Here is a 16,709-nt window from a genome sequence, read left to right on the forward strand (position 1 = left end):
ATGTCATGAAAATGGTTTTATATCTTTGAATGGCGAACGCTTTGATGTATACGATTATTTCCGACGAACTTAATTTTAACTTTATTTTGATTTACATTTATATCTTTTACTATGATTAATTGATTTAAATCTTACTTGATGTAACTTATATAGGCTTTATGTATACCGATTATTTGCATGTTGTCGAAACGGCCATTCATGTGACATTAATATGCATCGCCGGGATATTTAAGAGTTTGATCGTGTCTACACAAAATGATGTCTGAGGAGGTGAACGAGCTATAATAATATTAGTACATATTCCTGTATATTAAATGTATTATATAACATTGTATGAGATATGAAATCAAAAATAATATTTTATTCGCCGAAATATTATTATTAAAATAAATCATTATTATTATTATTATTATTATTATTATTAATATTATTATTATTATTATTATTATCATTATTATTATTATTATTATTATTATTATTATTATTATTATTATTATTATTATTATTATTATTATTATTGAGTGGGAGTACAGCGCATGACATAGGGGTAGAAATATACACAACGCACATACATCACAACCATACGTGCGTGACTGGTAATCTCATATTAAAATAATCAGCGCATGATGTTGCAGGTGGGTCACAGTTACAATTTTCTTCTGGACCTCTATCCTTCCCGCTCAAAAGTCCCTGAATAAGGTTTGTTTAAGGATGATGAAGAAGACACCCACGTCTCTAGAGCTTTACTTTTAAATCACCAAGCAACTCCTCTCAATACACGACTAAGATGTTCCTCCACTCTTCCTAATTGCGATCAGAGATGCAAAAATCTTCATTCACAAAGGAACATCTTCAACTAGTTGTGGTCGACCAACTGATAATCAAATATTGGGTATTGAGCAGAATATTTGCTGTTACCCAGCCTCTATACCAAGGAAAGCCATATACATGATTGCATTTTCGAACGGTTAAGATCAGAAGCTATGTATGCTATCGTCTGATACTGCATCACAGTATTTATTATTATCAATATCATTATTATTATTATTATTATTATTATTATTATTATTATTATTATTATTATTATTATTATTATTATTCTATGTTTGACTTTTGCTTTATATTTGTACAAGTTGGCTCCAAGTCTCATCCAGAGACCTCAAGAGACAACAGGGTTGGAAGTTCATGTTGTTGTTATGCCTAGTGTGCCATATATTTGGGGGGTGGGGATGTTGTACTAATGAATGTCTAAAAAAAAAAAAGGTTTTTTTTTTTTTTTTTAAAACCGAAAATTATGTTTGTTTTAAACCTTGAGATTACATAGAGAGTATTTTGCGTAGGATATGAGTAGTTCCCATGAGCACTATCTTTTGAACTTCTGCCATTTTTGGGTTTCCTGGTATCTGAGTTAGGTAGCTATCAGCCCCTTTTGCTATCATTCCCAGGGCACCTATGACAACAGGTATTGTTTTAGTCTTCAGCTTCCACATTTTGCTGATTTCTATTTCAAGATCTTTATATTTGCTCAGTTTTTGGTAGGTCTTGACAGATACGTTTATATCGATTGGGACAGTCATATCAATGAGGAGGCATGTTCTTTGTTTGAAGTTTTTCAATATGATGTCTGGCCTATTTGCATCTATCTTCCTGTCAGTTTGAATGGTGAAGTTCCAGAGGAGTGAGATGTGGTCATTTTCAAGCACTGGGGGCGGTTTGGGTTCCCACCAGTTTTTTTCATGGGGCAAATCCAGGTTTTTACAGATTACCCAGTGAATATATTGTGCAGCTCTATCGTGCCTGTTGAGATACTCTGTAGGCGCTAGAAGACTGCACTTGGAGACCACATGGTCAATGGTTTCATTTTGTTGCTTGCATACACGACACGTTGGACTGCTTCTGATCTTTAATATGTTGGCCTGGTAGTTTCTTGTTGGTAGGCATTGATCTTGAGCTGCTATGATAAACCCCTCTGTTTCAGATTTTAAGCCAGAGGTCATTAGCAATTGATGGGTCAGGGCTTTGTCGATATCTGCATTATTCGCTCTCTTTGGGTATTTGCCATAGCGAGGTTTTTCTTGCCATTTATTATTCAGAATATCTAAGGCCGCAGTTTTGGCACGGGTTTTCATGCGCCTAGCTTTTTCTGTGCTTGTTTCTTGTATATCTATCTCTAATTCCGAAATTGGTTGTATTCGGAATTCACTTAGATATTCCTTTGCCTGTTTTGTGACTGAGTATGATGCTTTCTTGTTTTCATGTTTTGAGACAAGTTTTAGCATCCAGTCCTCAGAGTTTTTCAGGTAGGTGTCTAGGCCAATTGTAGCAATCTTCATTGTTATTGCCAGTTGCAAAAGACCACGGCCTCCCTCTTTTCTTGGCAGATAGAGTCGTTCTGTATCTGCCTTAGTGTGGTGCATTCTATGCATTGTCAACAGTTTCCTTATTTTTCTGTCGAGCTGACATATTTCAGTAATTGACCAGTTAACAATATTGAAACTGTAAGTCACGACTGGTATAGCTAATGCATTGATTGCTTCGATCCTGTTTCTTACATTCAGCTCTGTTTTGAGTATTGCTCTCACTCTTCGATAGCATTCTCTCCTGATCCTTTCCTTCATCTCTGAATGCCTTATTCCGTTCCCTTCAATTATCCCTAGGTACTTGTAGCTCTCCGCCGGGTCTAGTTCTTTTATGACATTCTGTTGGTCAAGGTTAACGTTAGATGTTTCTGTCATTTTTCCTTTGATAAAGTAGCCTTTGCACATTTATCGAGGCCGAATTGCATTCTGATGTCGTCACTGAATTGTTTGACTATCGCTAGTAAGCCCTTGAGTTGTTGATCATTTTTTGCAAAAAGCTTTAAATCATCCATGTAAACGAGATGATTTATATTTTTATCAAACATTTTATACCCGTACTGCGCATGATTGAGCAGCTTTGAGAGAGGTATTAAGGATAAACAAAAGAGGAGTGGTGACAGTGAGTCACCCTGGAAAATGCCACACGAAATTTTTACATCACCAGCATTTAGGGATTCACTGTCACTGTTCAGAGTTAGTGTGGTTCTCCATGATCTCATACTTACAGTCAAGAAGTTTCGCAGAGTTGGTGCTATCTTATACATTTCAAGGCATTTCCTAATCCAGCTATGTGGTAGGCTATCAAAAGCCTTTTTATAGTCTATCCAGGCTATTGATAAGTTTTTGTGTCGTTTGTGACAATCTTCTAAGATCATCTTATTGATGAGTAGTTGGTCTTTACAGCCGTAGGATCCACGTTTACATCCTTTCTGTTCATTAGGGAATATGCTGCTGTCTGTTAAAAAACTATAGGTATATTCCGTCAGGACAGATGTTAGTGTTTTGTACATAGCTGTTAAGCAGGTTATGGGTCTATAGTTTTTTGGTTCATTTGTTTCTTCACTTTTTGGAAGCAGGAATGTTAACCCATTAACTAGCCAAGGAGGCATCCTACTAGGGTGTTGCAAAACATCATTGTACAGTTCTGTTAGCAGTTCATGGCTCTCTGGGAAGGCATTCAGCCAGAAGTTAGGAATTTTATCCTTTCCTGGAGACTTCCATTTGCTTGACCTCCTGAGAGCAGATCTTATATCTTCTACCTTGACACCCTCCCACTTTTGCTCTTCTAAGGGGTCCAGTTCTGTAGATATTCTGTCAATCCAGGGGGCCTTTTCGTTGTGTGTTTTTTCTTCTGCCCAGATTTCATTCCAAAATCTCTGCACTTCTTCTTTTGATGGTACAGACCCTGCAGTAAACGCTGTTTTTCCTATCTTCCTGTAAAAATTCTTGGTGTTATTTTTGAACATGTTGTTGTCCTTGAAAAATCTAACACGCTTTTCATACCTCGCTATGCGGGCAGCTTTGGCAGATACCTTTTGTTTGATGGTTTCTATGGTGGCATCAATATCAAGTATAGTTTTCATATTGTATTTTTTCAGTAATTTTTGGGTTTTTGTAGGTTTGGTAATCTTGTGAGCCTTAAGGTTTTTCAAATATTCAATGTCAGATCTAAATATTTTAATTTGTTGTTGCAGACGCTCTTGCCAAGAAGGCTTTTTGTGGGACTGTTGCCGTTTTCTAATCTTTACACCACATAGGATCGTTGAGATTTTCGCGGATGCATAGTATAGGTGGTTGAGGTTTGTGATATCAACACCATTAACTGAAATTATATCCTTAAGTGCAAGCCGGATTTTACCAATTATTTTCATGTTTTGGTTAGAGTTGCGGATTTTAGGAAGTGTATCACGCTCATCCATGCTGGTTTCTTTAATTTTCAGCCATTCAATCATGATTTGATTTTTTAGCTCATGTAGTTCTGTTGGGTCAATATTTGTGTGACTTTCTTTATCTATTTGATGCTCATCTGTCTTAGTGTTTATGATTGTTTCAGGGCGTATTTCACTTTGCCTATCACTTATACTAACTCTTTCAATCCTCTCTTCGTTTTTATCCGCCCTGGGCTGGTCTATAATCATTTCCTCTGTATTATCTTCTCTAGCTGCAGCTTCGTTCATTTTATCCGATATTGCTTGTCTAACCTGATCAATCTCTACTTCAGTCAGTAATTTCTTTTTTATAATGTTTCTTCTAACATTGGCAAGCTTGTTACTGTCTATGTAGGGTCTTACTTCAGGGTGTTTCTGTCTCCAGTTTAAGTATGCTTGTACAGTGCTAGACTTATCTGTGGGGAAATATATGGCATGGTAGAAGGCCTCAAGAACTTCTTTATTATCTTCCCTAGACCATTTTTCCTTCTTTTTCTTTTGATTATTTGGTGATGAGCATGGATGGTCATCTGTTGGAATATTCCGGTTGTGGGGTTCGTCCAGCTCCTGTGTGTTAGGAAGATTTGATCCAGTAACTGATTTTTCAATCAGGATTTGGTTCAATTTTCGGGTACGTGGTCTTTTGTAATCCGCGCAATGACCAATGCGGTTTATTGTTTGATTTGTTGACCTTGAAGCATGACGAGCATCCATTCTTATATTAGGAGATGGATCTGTCAGTTTAGGGTTCACTACATGTAAGCATTGCTCATAGCGCCGCTTCTTAAGACTAGCAGATCTATATTCGTCTGTATTTTTTTTGTTGATAGTTTTATCTCCGATTATTATTATTATTATTATTATTATTATTATTATTATTATTTTATTATTATTATTATTATTATTATTATTATTATTATTATTATTATTATTATTATTATTATTATTATTATTTTTAATATTATTATTATTATTATTATTATTATTATTATTATTATTATTATTATTATTATTATTGAAATTAATTGAGGTTCGGTCTTATTCCTGACAGGATTTATGTGTGTAACGGTTTACTTACTCTAAACTTAGGTGTACACATATTTTCAGCCGTGTTACCTGACAATCCTTGCTGTTTCTGAAAGACAAACTTTCTGTAGGCGAACTACAGGCCATTCTATTCCAATCTCCTCCAGTCATTTGTCTATAATTGTTTACTGTACCCAATGTACCAATTAATATAGGCACGACCTTTTCAGTTCTCATACTCCAAATTCTTCCTATTGCAAATGTTATGGGATTGTATTTTATTTTGTTTTTCGTATTTATTCTTTACGATTCTGAAATCAAACGGGAATGGTGTGTCGATTACTAAGCAACTTCGCTATTCCTTAACTATGATTATTATATCCGGTCTCTTCTTTTTTAACTTCTTGTCCTTTTGAATAGGAAAGTCCCACAAAATCTTACATTTCTGCGACTCCAGTACTCTTTCGACTCCAAGATCATACTATATGTCTCCAGCTTCAAATCCTCATTTCTTGCAGTTTCAACTGTAAAATTTTTACCTCCTGGTCATGCCACCATTTCTTATATTTCTTCTAATGCCAACTTCGAACATTCTTCCACAATATGTGCCACTGTCAGGTTCCAAGTTTCACAGACTCTGCATTTTTCTAACACATTGTCTCCATATATATTTTTTCTAAATTTGTTTGTTTTTGTTTCTTGATCTTTCGCTGCTACAATCAGGATGTTTCTTTTTTTTTAATTACTTCCACCCCTTTTAGCTAAACCCCGGATTTTTGTTCCCCGTACGCCTTCAATGGCTCTCCAAAATTGACCATGGACAGGTCTCTCTTCAATCTGTTAGAAGTACTCTCTTTGTATTTCATTCTTGTCCTTTTCTCCTATTACCCGTTTCAAAACCTTTGATTCATTCATTGACCTCAGTAGTCTTTCTGTACCGTTTTATAAATATCCTACTAGGTAATTTCTTTTTTACCACTGTACACATTCTTCTTCCGCTATTAAGTGACTTCCACCCTGGTCTCTAATCAAATACAGCCGGTTGATATCAACTATCGGAAGGTGGGCGCCATACATAGTCAACAACTTCTAGTTTTTCTGTCAACTCTCTTTTATCGTGCTTGGTCCAGTCTCTAATTATGACTCCATATCAGATTAAGGGTATTGATCCTGAATTTATTGTTTCAATGGGATTTTTTGAAATGAGTTTTGACAAACAATATTTTTTTGCTCTCCTTCTGTAATCCCTACTGGCAATTTGCTTCATTTCTTCATTTTCATTTCACCTGCTTCCAGTATTGCCAAATACTCATGTTACAGTCTCTTCTCAACCGCTCTCATGGTAGCCCTTTTAGCATTTCAATTCCCTGGCTTCTTTCAGATGTTCCTCCTTTCGTTTCCAAAATAGTGCGCATTTCTATCTCGAATTCCATAGCTACACCATTTGAGAAAATGCGTATAATATTCTTTTACTCGTTTCCGTCATTTAACGATAGCCATGCTGGAGCAACACGTTTAGTCGAGAAAATCGTTCCCAGGACGTATACTTTGTAAGCCTAGTACTTATTGTAATGGTCTCTTTTGCCGAACCGCTAAGGTACGGGAACGTTAATACATGAGCAACTGTTGTCAAGCGATGTTGTGTGGACAAACACAGACACATACACACAAACACACACACTCACACACATATTATTTGCTTCGTATTGAAATCATTTTCAGACTGGTGGTTGTCATATTTCGGCGCAAAAACGAATCAGTTGCAGCGTAGACTGCAACATGACAGGTCGTAGGTTTCCATCATGGTAACCCATGCTGAAGAAGGTGAAGCTAGAATGCCAGTCCAGAAACCAGTCCACGTAAGTCCAAATGTAGATTGAGAGATTGTACCTGCCCGTTCGCCCGTAGACGGTTGATTTCTGTAGTTTTCATAAGTTTTTTAAAATTTTATTTTGGCGATTTAAATAGGAGTTTTGACTGTTTTTCTTTTCCAGCAGGTGGACATATAAAATGTCCTTTGATTTTAATACTTCAGCTACTCAGTGTTTTGGGGGCCTGCAATCGCCTATATTATTGATTCTGTTATCATTTCTAATTGTTACTGTAGTAATAATAGAGTCAATATCTTCGCAAATTAATTGCCTTGTGTGTGTGTGTGTGTATATATGTACGACGGGCTACTTTCTGTTTCCGTCTACTAAATCCACTCTCAAGGCTTTGGTCAGCCTGAGGTTATAGTGGAAGGCACTTGCCCAAGGTGCCACGCAGGGGGACTGAATCTGGCACCATGTGGTTGGTAAGCAAGCTACTTAACACACAGCCACTTCTGCTCCTAGAATTTAAGACAGTAAGGCGCGCTATTTTGAAAATGAAACGTGGAAAATTTGAAAGAAGCCAGGGAATTAAAATACAAAAGGAGCAAACAATGAGAGCGGTTGAGAAAATACTGTGGTATAAGTACTCAGGAATACTGCTTTTTCTCATTTTTCGCATAGAACATGGTGTTGTTGTTGCTGCAGCTGTTTTTGTTGTTATGTTTATTTTATACACGCACAAGAAATTAGAGTGTTGTAAAAGAAAGATCCCTAGCATTGGACTACAACCACTGAATCTAAATGCCAAGGACCCTCCTAAGTATCCTAGCTGTCCCTCATAACGCTGTTTACTGGAGCTGTACTAAACGAGGCTTTATGCTTATTTCCTCTATCCATTTGTTGAAATCTTTAGGAGGCGCACGAGTGGCTGTGGTAAGTAGCTTGTTTACCAACCACATGGTTTCGGGTTCAGTCCCACTGCGTGGCACCTTGGGCAAGTGTCTTCTACTATAGCCTCGGACCGACCAAAGCCTTGTGAGTGGATCTGGTAGACGGAAACTGAAAGAAGCCCGTCGTATATATGTATATATATATATGTGTGCGTGTGTGTTTGTGTGTCTGTGTTTGTCCCATCCAACATCACTTGAGAACCGATGCTGGTGTGTTTATGTCCCCGTTACTTAGCGGTTCGGCAAAAGAGACCGATTGAATAAGTAATGTGCTTACAAAGAATAAGTCCCGGGGTCGAGTCGCTCGATTAAAGGCCGTGCTTCAGCATGGCCGCAGTGAAATGACTGAAACAAGTAAAAGAGTAAATGAGTAATAGTAAATGGAGGGATACATTTTACTCGCCCTTCCCGTAGTCTCTGTAACTCAATGTCTATGTTCTGATACTTTGCAATTTTCTCTAAATTTTCCGTATTGACTCTCACATCAATTCGGGCAATACAGTCAATTATCTGGCACATATTATTCGCATTATCTACTACTAGAAAACCAGCAATCTACCTTGTATTACTGTGTCACAGTGTTAATGTTCCACAACATATATTTCTCAGTTTCTAGTTATTTACTAGTTTTATGCTTATAACAGTTATAAGTATGGTCAAAACCTAGCTTTCTACGTAACCCCAAGTAGATTACTCTCCCAGAGTTGTTATGTCGTTTCTTGTATTCTTTCTCTGCCATCATGTCTTCCTTAATACTAAACTGTGTGGGATCAAACATAAGACAAATAATAAAGGGAATAACGAGTTTTCTTGGAAATTTCTTGTCTTGATAATAACTCTCCTTAAGGCTGTGTCACCTGAGTAGATACCTATTCTCAATTTCTTCATGCTAAAGTTAATTAACATTTTTTTATGAAGTCTGTAATACTGAAAATGCTCAAACTTACATTTATCCATGAGTGTGGAAATATGCCATAGGCTTTCTTATACTCACTTACTAGTGTAAAATGTTTCTTTCTTGTGCGAGATATACAGATCTGATATCAAGATGAGTAGAGCATGAACTTGTAGTTGGAGCACAGTTAGAATTTTCTTCAGGCTGAGTAGCCCATCTCCATTAACAGGTCCCCGAATAAGGGTTAGGAATGTTGAACGGAACACCCATGTTGATCGAGGTGAATTATCCAAACTCCAAAGAATCAGGGCAATTATTATTATTATTATTATTATTATTATTATTATTATTATTATTATTATTATTATTATTATTATTATTATTATTATTATTATTATTATATTATTATTATTATATTATTATTATTATTATTATTATTATCATCATCATCATTATTATTATTATCATTATCATTATTATTATTATTATTATTATCATCATTATTATTATTATTGTTATTATTATTATTATAATTATCAATATTATTATTATTATTATTATTATCATTATAATAATAATAATAATTATTATTATTATTATTATTATCATTATCATTAACATTATTATCATTATCATTATTATCATTATATACATTTTGTGCCGACGAAATCAACAGGCTTTTAATTATCCACTTAATCAATCATTCAGTCAATCACTTAATGAATCATTCAATGTGTGCGTGTATGATATTAGAGTGTATAATAATAATCTATACCCGTAGAGAAGACCATCGTGTGGACTTCTAACATGCTACAAACGGCAGTCAAATCCCAAACCATGGGAAAATCATTCTTAGTCATGGCACATTGATTGTATGCCAGCAAGACACTTGAATGAATAAAAATCTCAGTTGACTCCATTCTCATGAGTTTCACCATTAATGATTAGATATACCAATTTATTAGTTAATTAATTGAGCACATAACCACTTTTTGCTCGTCAGTAGAGTCGCTGGAAGATGTATAATTACGTGTTTTCGGTATGTATTATAGATTAATAATTGTACATTTTCCAGTGACTCTACTGACGAGCCACAGATGGTTAATTAATCAGTTTATTGACTAATTATTTGATTAATATAATCATTTATAGTAAAACTTACGGTTACAGAGTTAACTGAGATATTTACTCTTTCAAGTGTCCTGCTCACATACGATCAATGTTTGTTTTTCATGGTTTGAGATTCGACTGCCCTTTTTAGCATGTAACAAGTTGATATGGTGCTCTTCTCTCCGCGTGTAAATTTTTATACGCTCTTATATTATAAAAATATTTATGTCTTCTGACTTTTATTTCGAATGCTAACCGCTGGTACAAATTAATATTTTAATAATGTTTTACCCTTGAATTTATATATAAATTCGAGGCCGTTCGGAAGCCAGCAGAAATGAGAGAAAAACTAACAAGCAAAATGGACAGACGAAGGTTGAGTTGGTTTAGCCACATAGTGATGATGCATGAGGAGCGGATTGTAAGGAGGGTGATGAAGGCAGCCGAACCAGAGGTATACCTCGGTTTGTGTGGATGGATGAAGGAGTGAGGAAACCTTTGGTGGTTAGAGGTGTTGGAGTGAGAGGCAAGAGAATTTATAAATAACAGGAAAGCTTGGAGAGTCTTTGTGGACGGATGAGTGAATTTGATGTTGCTCAAAGAGGTACGGAACCAGTATGATGTGGCCGGGATAAACCAGCATATGCTGTCGGGCAGCGCTGCTGATACTGGGGGTTGCGTTCTATGCAATGACCCGAGCTAGGAAATGAATAGAATGCCTAGTGTGTATCTTGCTGTGGCTGAGCCTGTCGAAAAATGGGGTATAGTCCTGGGTATACACACACACACACACACACACACACACACAATTATGTATATACATATATATATATAAACATATGTTTAAATCACTAGAATAAATTTTAAGTCATTTGGAAGGTAGATATCCATATTGGCAAACAATATCGAACACTGAGAATTATGTTCATTCATTTAGATTTCAAAATAACACCTGTAGTACTGTTTAATTAGTAAAAGTAAATTTTATTTCTGAGTGTTTTTTTATAAATACGCATTTAAAAAAATACTAACTACAAAGAAAAAGGGAGATTTATATATTGTGAATTAAGAATTTGCAATTTATAAGTCGTATATGCGCGTTACAGGAAAGCTAGTGTTACATAATATGTTAGTTTTACAATCTAATCAATCTATATTTAATCAAGTATTGCATTAAATATATCTAGAGACCACAATTATAACCCTCTCAAGACAGTTATTTATCCAGGAATAGAAACAATGTAACTTTTATGATAGAATTGTCAGATAATCAAAACTTGTCCAACAGCAGCAACCAAGTGGTTTAGAAGAAGAATTGTACATAAGAAAAATGTATATCAGTTCAAATCTGTTCTGTTCATATAGCAGGAATACTTATTGTTGTTAAACTTTTGTTGACCTCGATAGAAACTAACTGTATCAAAAGTATATTAATATTTAGGTCACTCACGTTGATCAAGCTAAAGTCGATAAACTAAGGACTGATTAATGTGCAGAAATAACACATCTTTTTACTATTTAACACTGGCCTATCTGAAACGTACGTAAGCAGACTACAAATTGCAATCTATGATTGAATGTTTTATAAGAGATATAGATCAATAGATAGATAGATGCATATGTATACTGACATGTTAATCATTAATACACTTGAATGCTTACATCTAACCACTTACAATTGTATGAGTTTTGTTCCGATATATATTTTATGAAGCTGCACAAAATTTAGTAAATGTGAACAATTATTAGTAGTTAATCGAAACCCGATTGATGCTTTAACAATGCAATAATCGCCATGAATAAAATATACAATAAAGTCAGATTATATTATTTGTAATCTTCAAAACGCATATAAAAGATAGGATATTTTATTTTGTATAAAGTTATTAGTAGCATGTAGTAGTATTATTTAAATACGGTTGAAATCAATATATCTATCGGAGCTGATTGGCAATAAGTCTGATTAAAACTCATCGACTTTGAATATATATTACACTATAGATTTCATTGGTAAAATCCGAATACATACGAAAATCAAATGTAGTTGCCGACAATTTCAATATGAATTAGAGTTTATATCCTTGCCATCAAGGAATCAGACAACATTTATATTATATTATAGCTTGTCTCTTTCATAAATGGTGATAATGAGTATCAAATATATCAATAGACTGTGTTATATACATTATTGATATCAGTTGCAGATGTTTTGATGTGCAAACTTGATTTTTGATTCTGAAATATCTCATGTTAAATAGGATATGAAATAAGTCATATATGATATTTTTGATGCGTTTGGTGCTGCTGCTGCTACTGTTGTTTTTGTTTCACTCAGTTAAGTCATGTTCAAGGCAAATTCTCTCGATATCACTCCAGTGATGCCCGACTTTTACATTTTCAGAAATAAGAGCAGACTCTTAATAAGTATATGTTAGTTTTAAATATATATATATAAAAGGTAGCGAACTATTCAGTGTCAATTCTTACTGCCAATCTCGTTCGGGTTATTTGCTGTTGTGACTTCTGTGAATTTTAGCTCGTCTGTTGAACATGTAAAAATTCTCACTTTGGCTTATGACCTTTCCCTAATAGTAATCTCTGAAGAAGATATAATTCTATCACGAGTAAACATTATCTCCCACGCATTTAGCATGATGTAATTATTACCGAAAAAATTTCTTTCAAAATCCCGCTACTTTAAATGACTATATTGACCCTTCAGGTGGTAGCAAAGTTGAGTAGTATGTTAAAAAAATTACGTGGTAAGTTTGCAAGTCACGATTATTTCAAATAGTAAAATATTCAATAGTATATTTCTAAACTACTAGAAAATAAAATTTTGCATCATACAGAACATATAGATGAATATTAATATATGATGTCAAAGGAATTCATTTGCATACATTAGAGAGTATTGCATCGACGCAAAATGCGAATAGAACGTAAAACTCTTCGACTTGGAGAGAGTGACGGTTTATTACCTCGACGCCATGCTTATCATAAAGCACATGAAAGAGTAAACCATTTCAATATCTATCATTTTTATAACGACAGAAATGTAAAGTTTTAAATTGAATGTGTTTATCACATGCATAGCTATGTTGAAACCGATGTGTGTGTGCGTGTATATATATATATATATGTGTGTGTGTGTGTGTGTGTGTGTGTGCACGTGTGTGTGCGTGTGTGTGTGTCTGTGTGTGTATGTGTGCGTATGTAGGTATATACATACAGACATAGCCTATTTTCATTTACTGAAAAAAAAAAACTTTTTCAATGCTTGTTTAATTCTAATATATTACAGATATTTATGTCCGTTTCTCGTGAAATCTAAGTGAAGAGTACTTCAGTATTAAACAAGTTTATGATCCCACATCAGCGAAAAATACTTATGCCTTTTGTAACCCTGGGATACATATTATAACAAAATTAGTACACTGGTACAAATACGCATACACATGGGTGTGGATCAGCGTTCGTACTTGTGTGTATGTGTGAGTATATGCATGCATGAGAAAAATATTTTATTTGATGCATAGTAATATAAGAATAAATACACAGAGCGCTTCTTATAACGCCAAGACTAAATTAATAATTTACTAATTTCTTATATATTTTGGTAATATTTGCCGTCTACAAATGAAAATCATATAGCGAATTATTAGAAGGCATACACTACCACATGTTCCCTTTGCTGGAATTATTAGCAGCAGTAATGGCGTATGTAGAATTCGAAGTCTTAGAGGTAGTGACAGCTGGTGAAGAGTTGGGTGCAGTATTTGTTGTATTTGAAGGTAAAGTAGGAGTGTCATTGTTGATGATGATCATGGTAATCTTATCTGTACTACCCACAAGGGGCTAAACACAGAGAGAACAAACAAGGACAGACAAACGGATTAAGTCGATTATATCGACTCCATTGCGTAACTGGTACTTATTTAATCGACCCCGAAAGGATGAAAGGCAAAATTTACCGCGGCGGAATTTGAACTCAGAACGTAACGGCAGACGAAATACTGCTAAGCATTTCGCCCGGCGTGCTAACGTTTCTGCCAGCTCAGATCATGGTAATGGCAGACAAAATGTTGGTCCAGGTAATAGTCTCAATAGTAACAGCTGAAGCGGCAGTATTTCTAACAGCAGCTGCAGTGACAATAGTGTCAGTAGTAATAATGTCCGAATCAGTAGCCATGGACGTAGCAGCCGTAGAAACATTAGTGACAAGCGTGATAACAGTGGTGGTGTTTACCAGTCAAGTATTGGTCTAACTTATATAGACCATTAATTTTATGTTCATGTCTTATAATGGCCGTAAATGATTTGATCCGCAAATTGCCGTTGTTTCACTCTCTGGAGAAGATATTAGTGGATGCATATACGAGGTCTCGTCATAAAGTAATGCAATTTTATATACATTACTTTTTGACTCGTCTTCCTATATTTACTTTTGAAAGGATTGTGAAAAATTACTTATATAAACCGTCTCCTAAACCTACCAATACAAAAGGATTTAACTATTACTTCACTGCTGCATCTAGTATTAAATCTACAGCTGCTGTGGACACTACTACTATTAAAGATAGTTACAAATCGACCATTGCTGCTTTGGCTACTACAGTGGTAGCTACTACTGCGACAGTGTAGGCTAGTTACGGAACTAATATTACGTGAAGTACTGTCGATACTTCCGCTTACCTAAACACATGACTATCTCCGTTTGAAATAATTATTGAAATGCTCTTCTTCTGAAGTTGCATGACTCAACCTATATCTACAAATATAACGTGCATATACATAGCTATACATGTAGCTTAGATATATATGTATATATATACATACATACAAATATATCGATCCATTTATATACATATGTGCTGTGATGTGTTTGTGTATTATCCACATACATGCATACAAATACATATGTTTTCTGCAACGCCGTCGTGAGCGAGATATTATTTTCGTCTTGTGGAAAATATTCTACCAGCATTATTCCAATGATATCGGTATTATGTTTACAATTCACCCAAAACTGGGCCCCTGTGCAATGCGTTCCCGGCAAAGGTCGAAATCACATCACATAAAAACCTTGCGACACAATTTCTTCACTGCAAATGGTCCTGCTCCTTTCGATGTTATCCCGAAAGAAATTAAAGTAGAAAGAGACACCACAAATTTCAAATGGTACCTGGGCAAATTCCTCTACACCAGGACACGTCTCAGCCAACCACAACTCTCTGCCTGGGTGGTGCATTTTGTGTCGGAATGATTAGTCAAATTATTTTCCCAGGTGGTGCTGTTAAGTTAGACATAACCTTGGTCAATAATGGCCAAAACCATTCTAAGTTATCGAATTTAAGTATAGACACATGACAGAAGTAAATAGACACTTATAGACGTTAAAGGCTATTTAAATCTGAAATCATACATTCAAAATATTTGTTAGTTATTATAAAGTGAATATCTAATACTTAGTAGAGATGAACTTTGCAATTTTCAGTGCAAGGACCCTATTAGGCATGCAACTGATCAGGTGACGAATATTCTTTTCATGACATGTTTCATGCAGTCAAGGAGGATGGTTTCTTGTTCTTTTTACGATGTAACCTCTCCATTATGCCCAAGAGGGTCCAGTTGGGTTCATATTGGGTGAGTTGTTTGGCCATGGAAGCCTCTAATGTCATTCTCTTCCGAACAATCTTGGGTCTTTTTATCTGTATGACAAGGGGCTCCGTCTTCCATAAAGAGAGTCTTCTTTGACCATTTCACCACTGGAAAAGATTAGGTGTCCTTTCTTCAATATGGACATATATTTATCTCAATTTGTTTCCGTCACATTCAACCAGCTGTGATTGACCATTGCTCCAAATTGCTCTCCAGAACATCACAAAATAGCCACCATATTTCATTGTTGGCTGCAATGTTTTCTCATAAATTTCATGATTGCAGAGACAATAGACACACATTCGGCAACTCTCAGGAAATACAGCAAGTCGAGACACATCAGAGAATATGACAGTGTCCCAAAATGCTAGTGAACCCTTCCTTCGCATCACATTGGCTGCTTGAAGAAGTGGATTCTTTCTTGCTGCTATGCCATAGCAGACAAGCTTGTGAAGATACCTGACAACTGTTCCAGGACTGATATCCATATATTTTGCTATGTAAAAGGTCTTACAACGTGGATTATCCTCCACAATTCTCTTAACAAAGTGAAGGGTCCTGTCAGAAGGCCCTGGTCGACCTGGGCAAAGAGATGTGGATTCCTTCCCCCTTGATTTTAATTGCACAATCGCTCTATTAACTGTAGAATGTTGGATCCGAGTGTTTTCTGCGATTTTACATTGACTAACTCCACCTTTGGATTGACCCACAATACGGCCTCTTTGAAATTCGGACATTTCCAAGTCTCCCTTTGTAAGTAGGTTGATTAAACAGTCACTTATAAATCTTGAAGCACGAAAATGCCAATTAATAAATAATATAACCCTTCACAAGTTAAAATAAACATAACACGACGTGTCTATGTATCTAAGTATGTATGTGTGCGTGTGTGAAGCTACATAGGTTTATATTTAATTTTATCGTATCATTAAGTGACAGTTGAATTTATTATTTAAGGTGATGGT

At 35.4% G+C, this 16,709-nt stretch overlaps 1 protein-coding gene across 1 annotated transcript; it reads right to left on the bottom strand.

Moving 5' to 3' along the window:
• Positions 1-15,893: 15,893 nt before the first annotated feature.
• Positions 15,894-16,481, bottom strand: LOC115209436. The gene has a single exon (XM_029777859.1). The coding sequence runs from the start codon at positions 16,479-16,481 to the stop codon at positions 15,894-15,896; it is 588 nt and encodes a 195-aa protein (XP_029633719.1).
• Between the last annotated feature and the right edge of the window lie 228 nt (positions 16,482-16,709).

This window comes from Octopus sinensis, linkage group LG3 (assembly GCF_006345805.1).
Source record: "Octopus sinensis linkage group LG3, ASM634580v1, whole genome shotgun sequence".
Lineage (NCBI taxonomy): Eukaryota > Metazoa > Mollusca > Cephalopoda > Octopoda > Octopodidae > Octopus > Octopus sinensis.

Coding starts and splice junctions, on each gene's coding strand:
- LOC115209436 (XM_029777859.1), bottom strand. CDS start 16,481: ATGTCCGAATTTCAAAGAGGCCGTATTGTGGGTCAATCCAAAGGTGGA.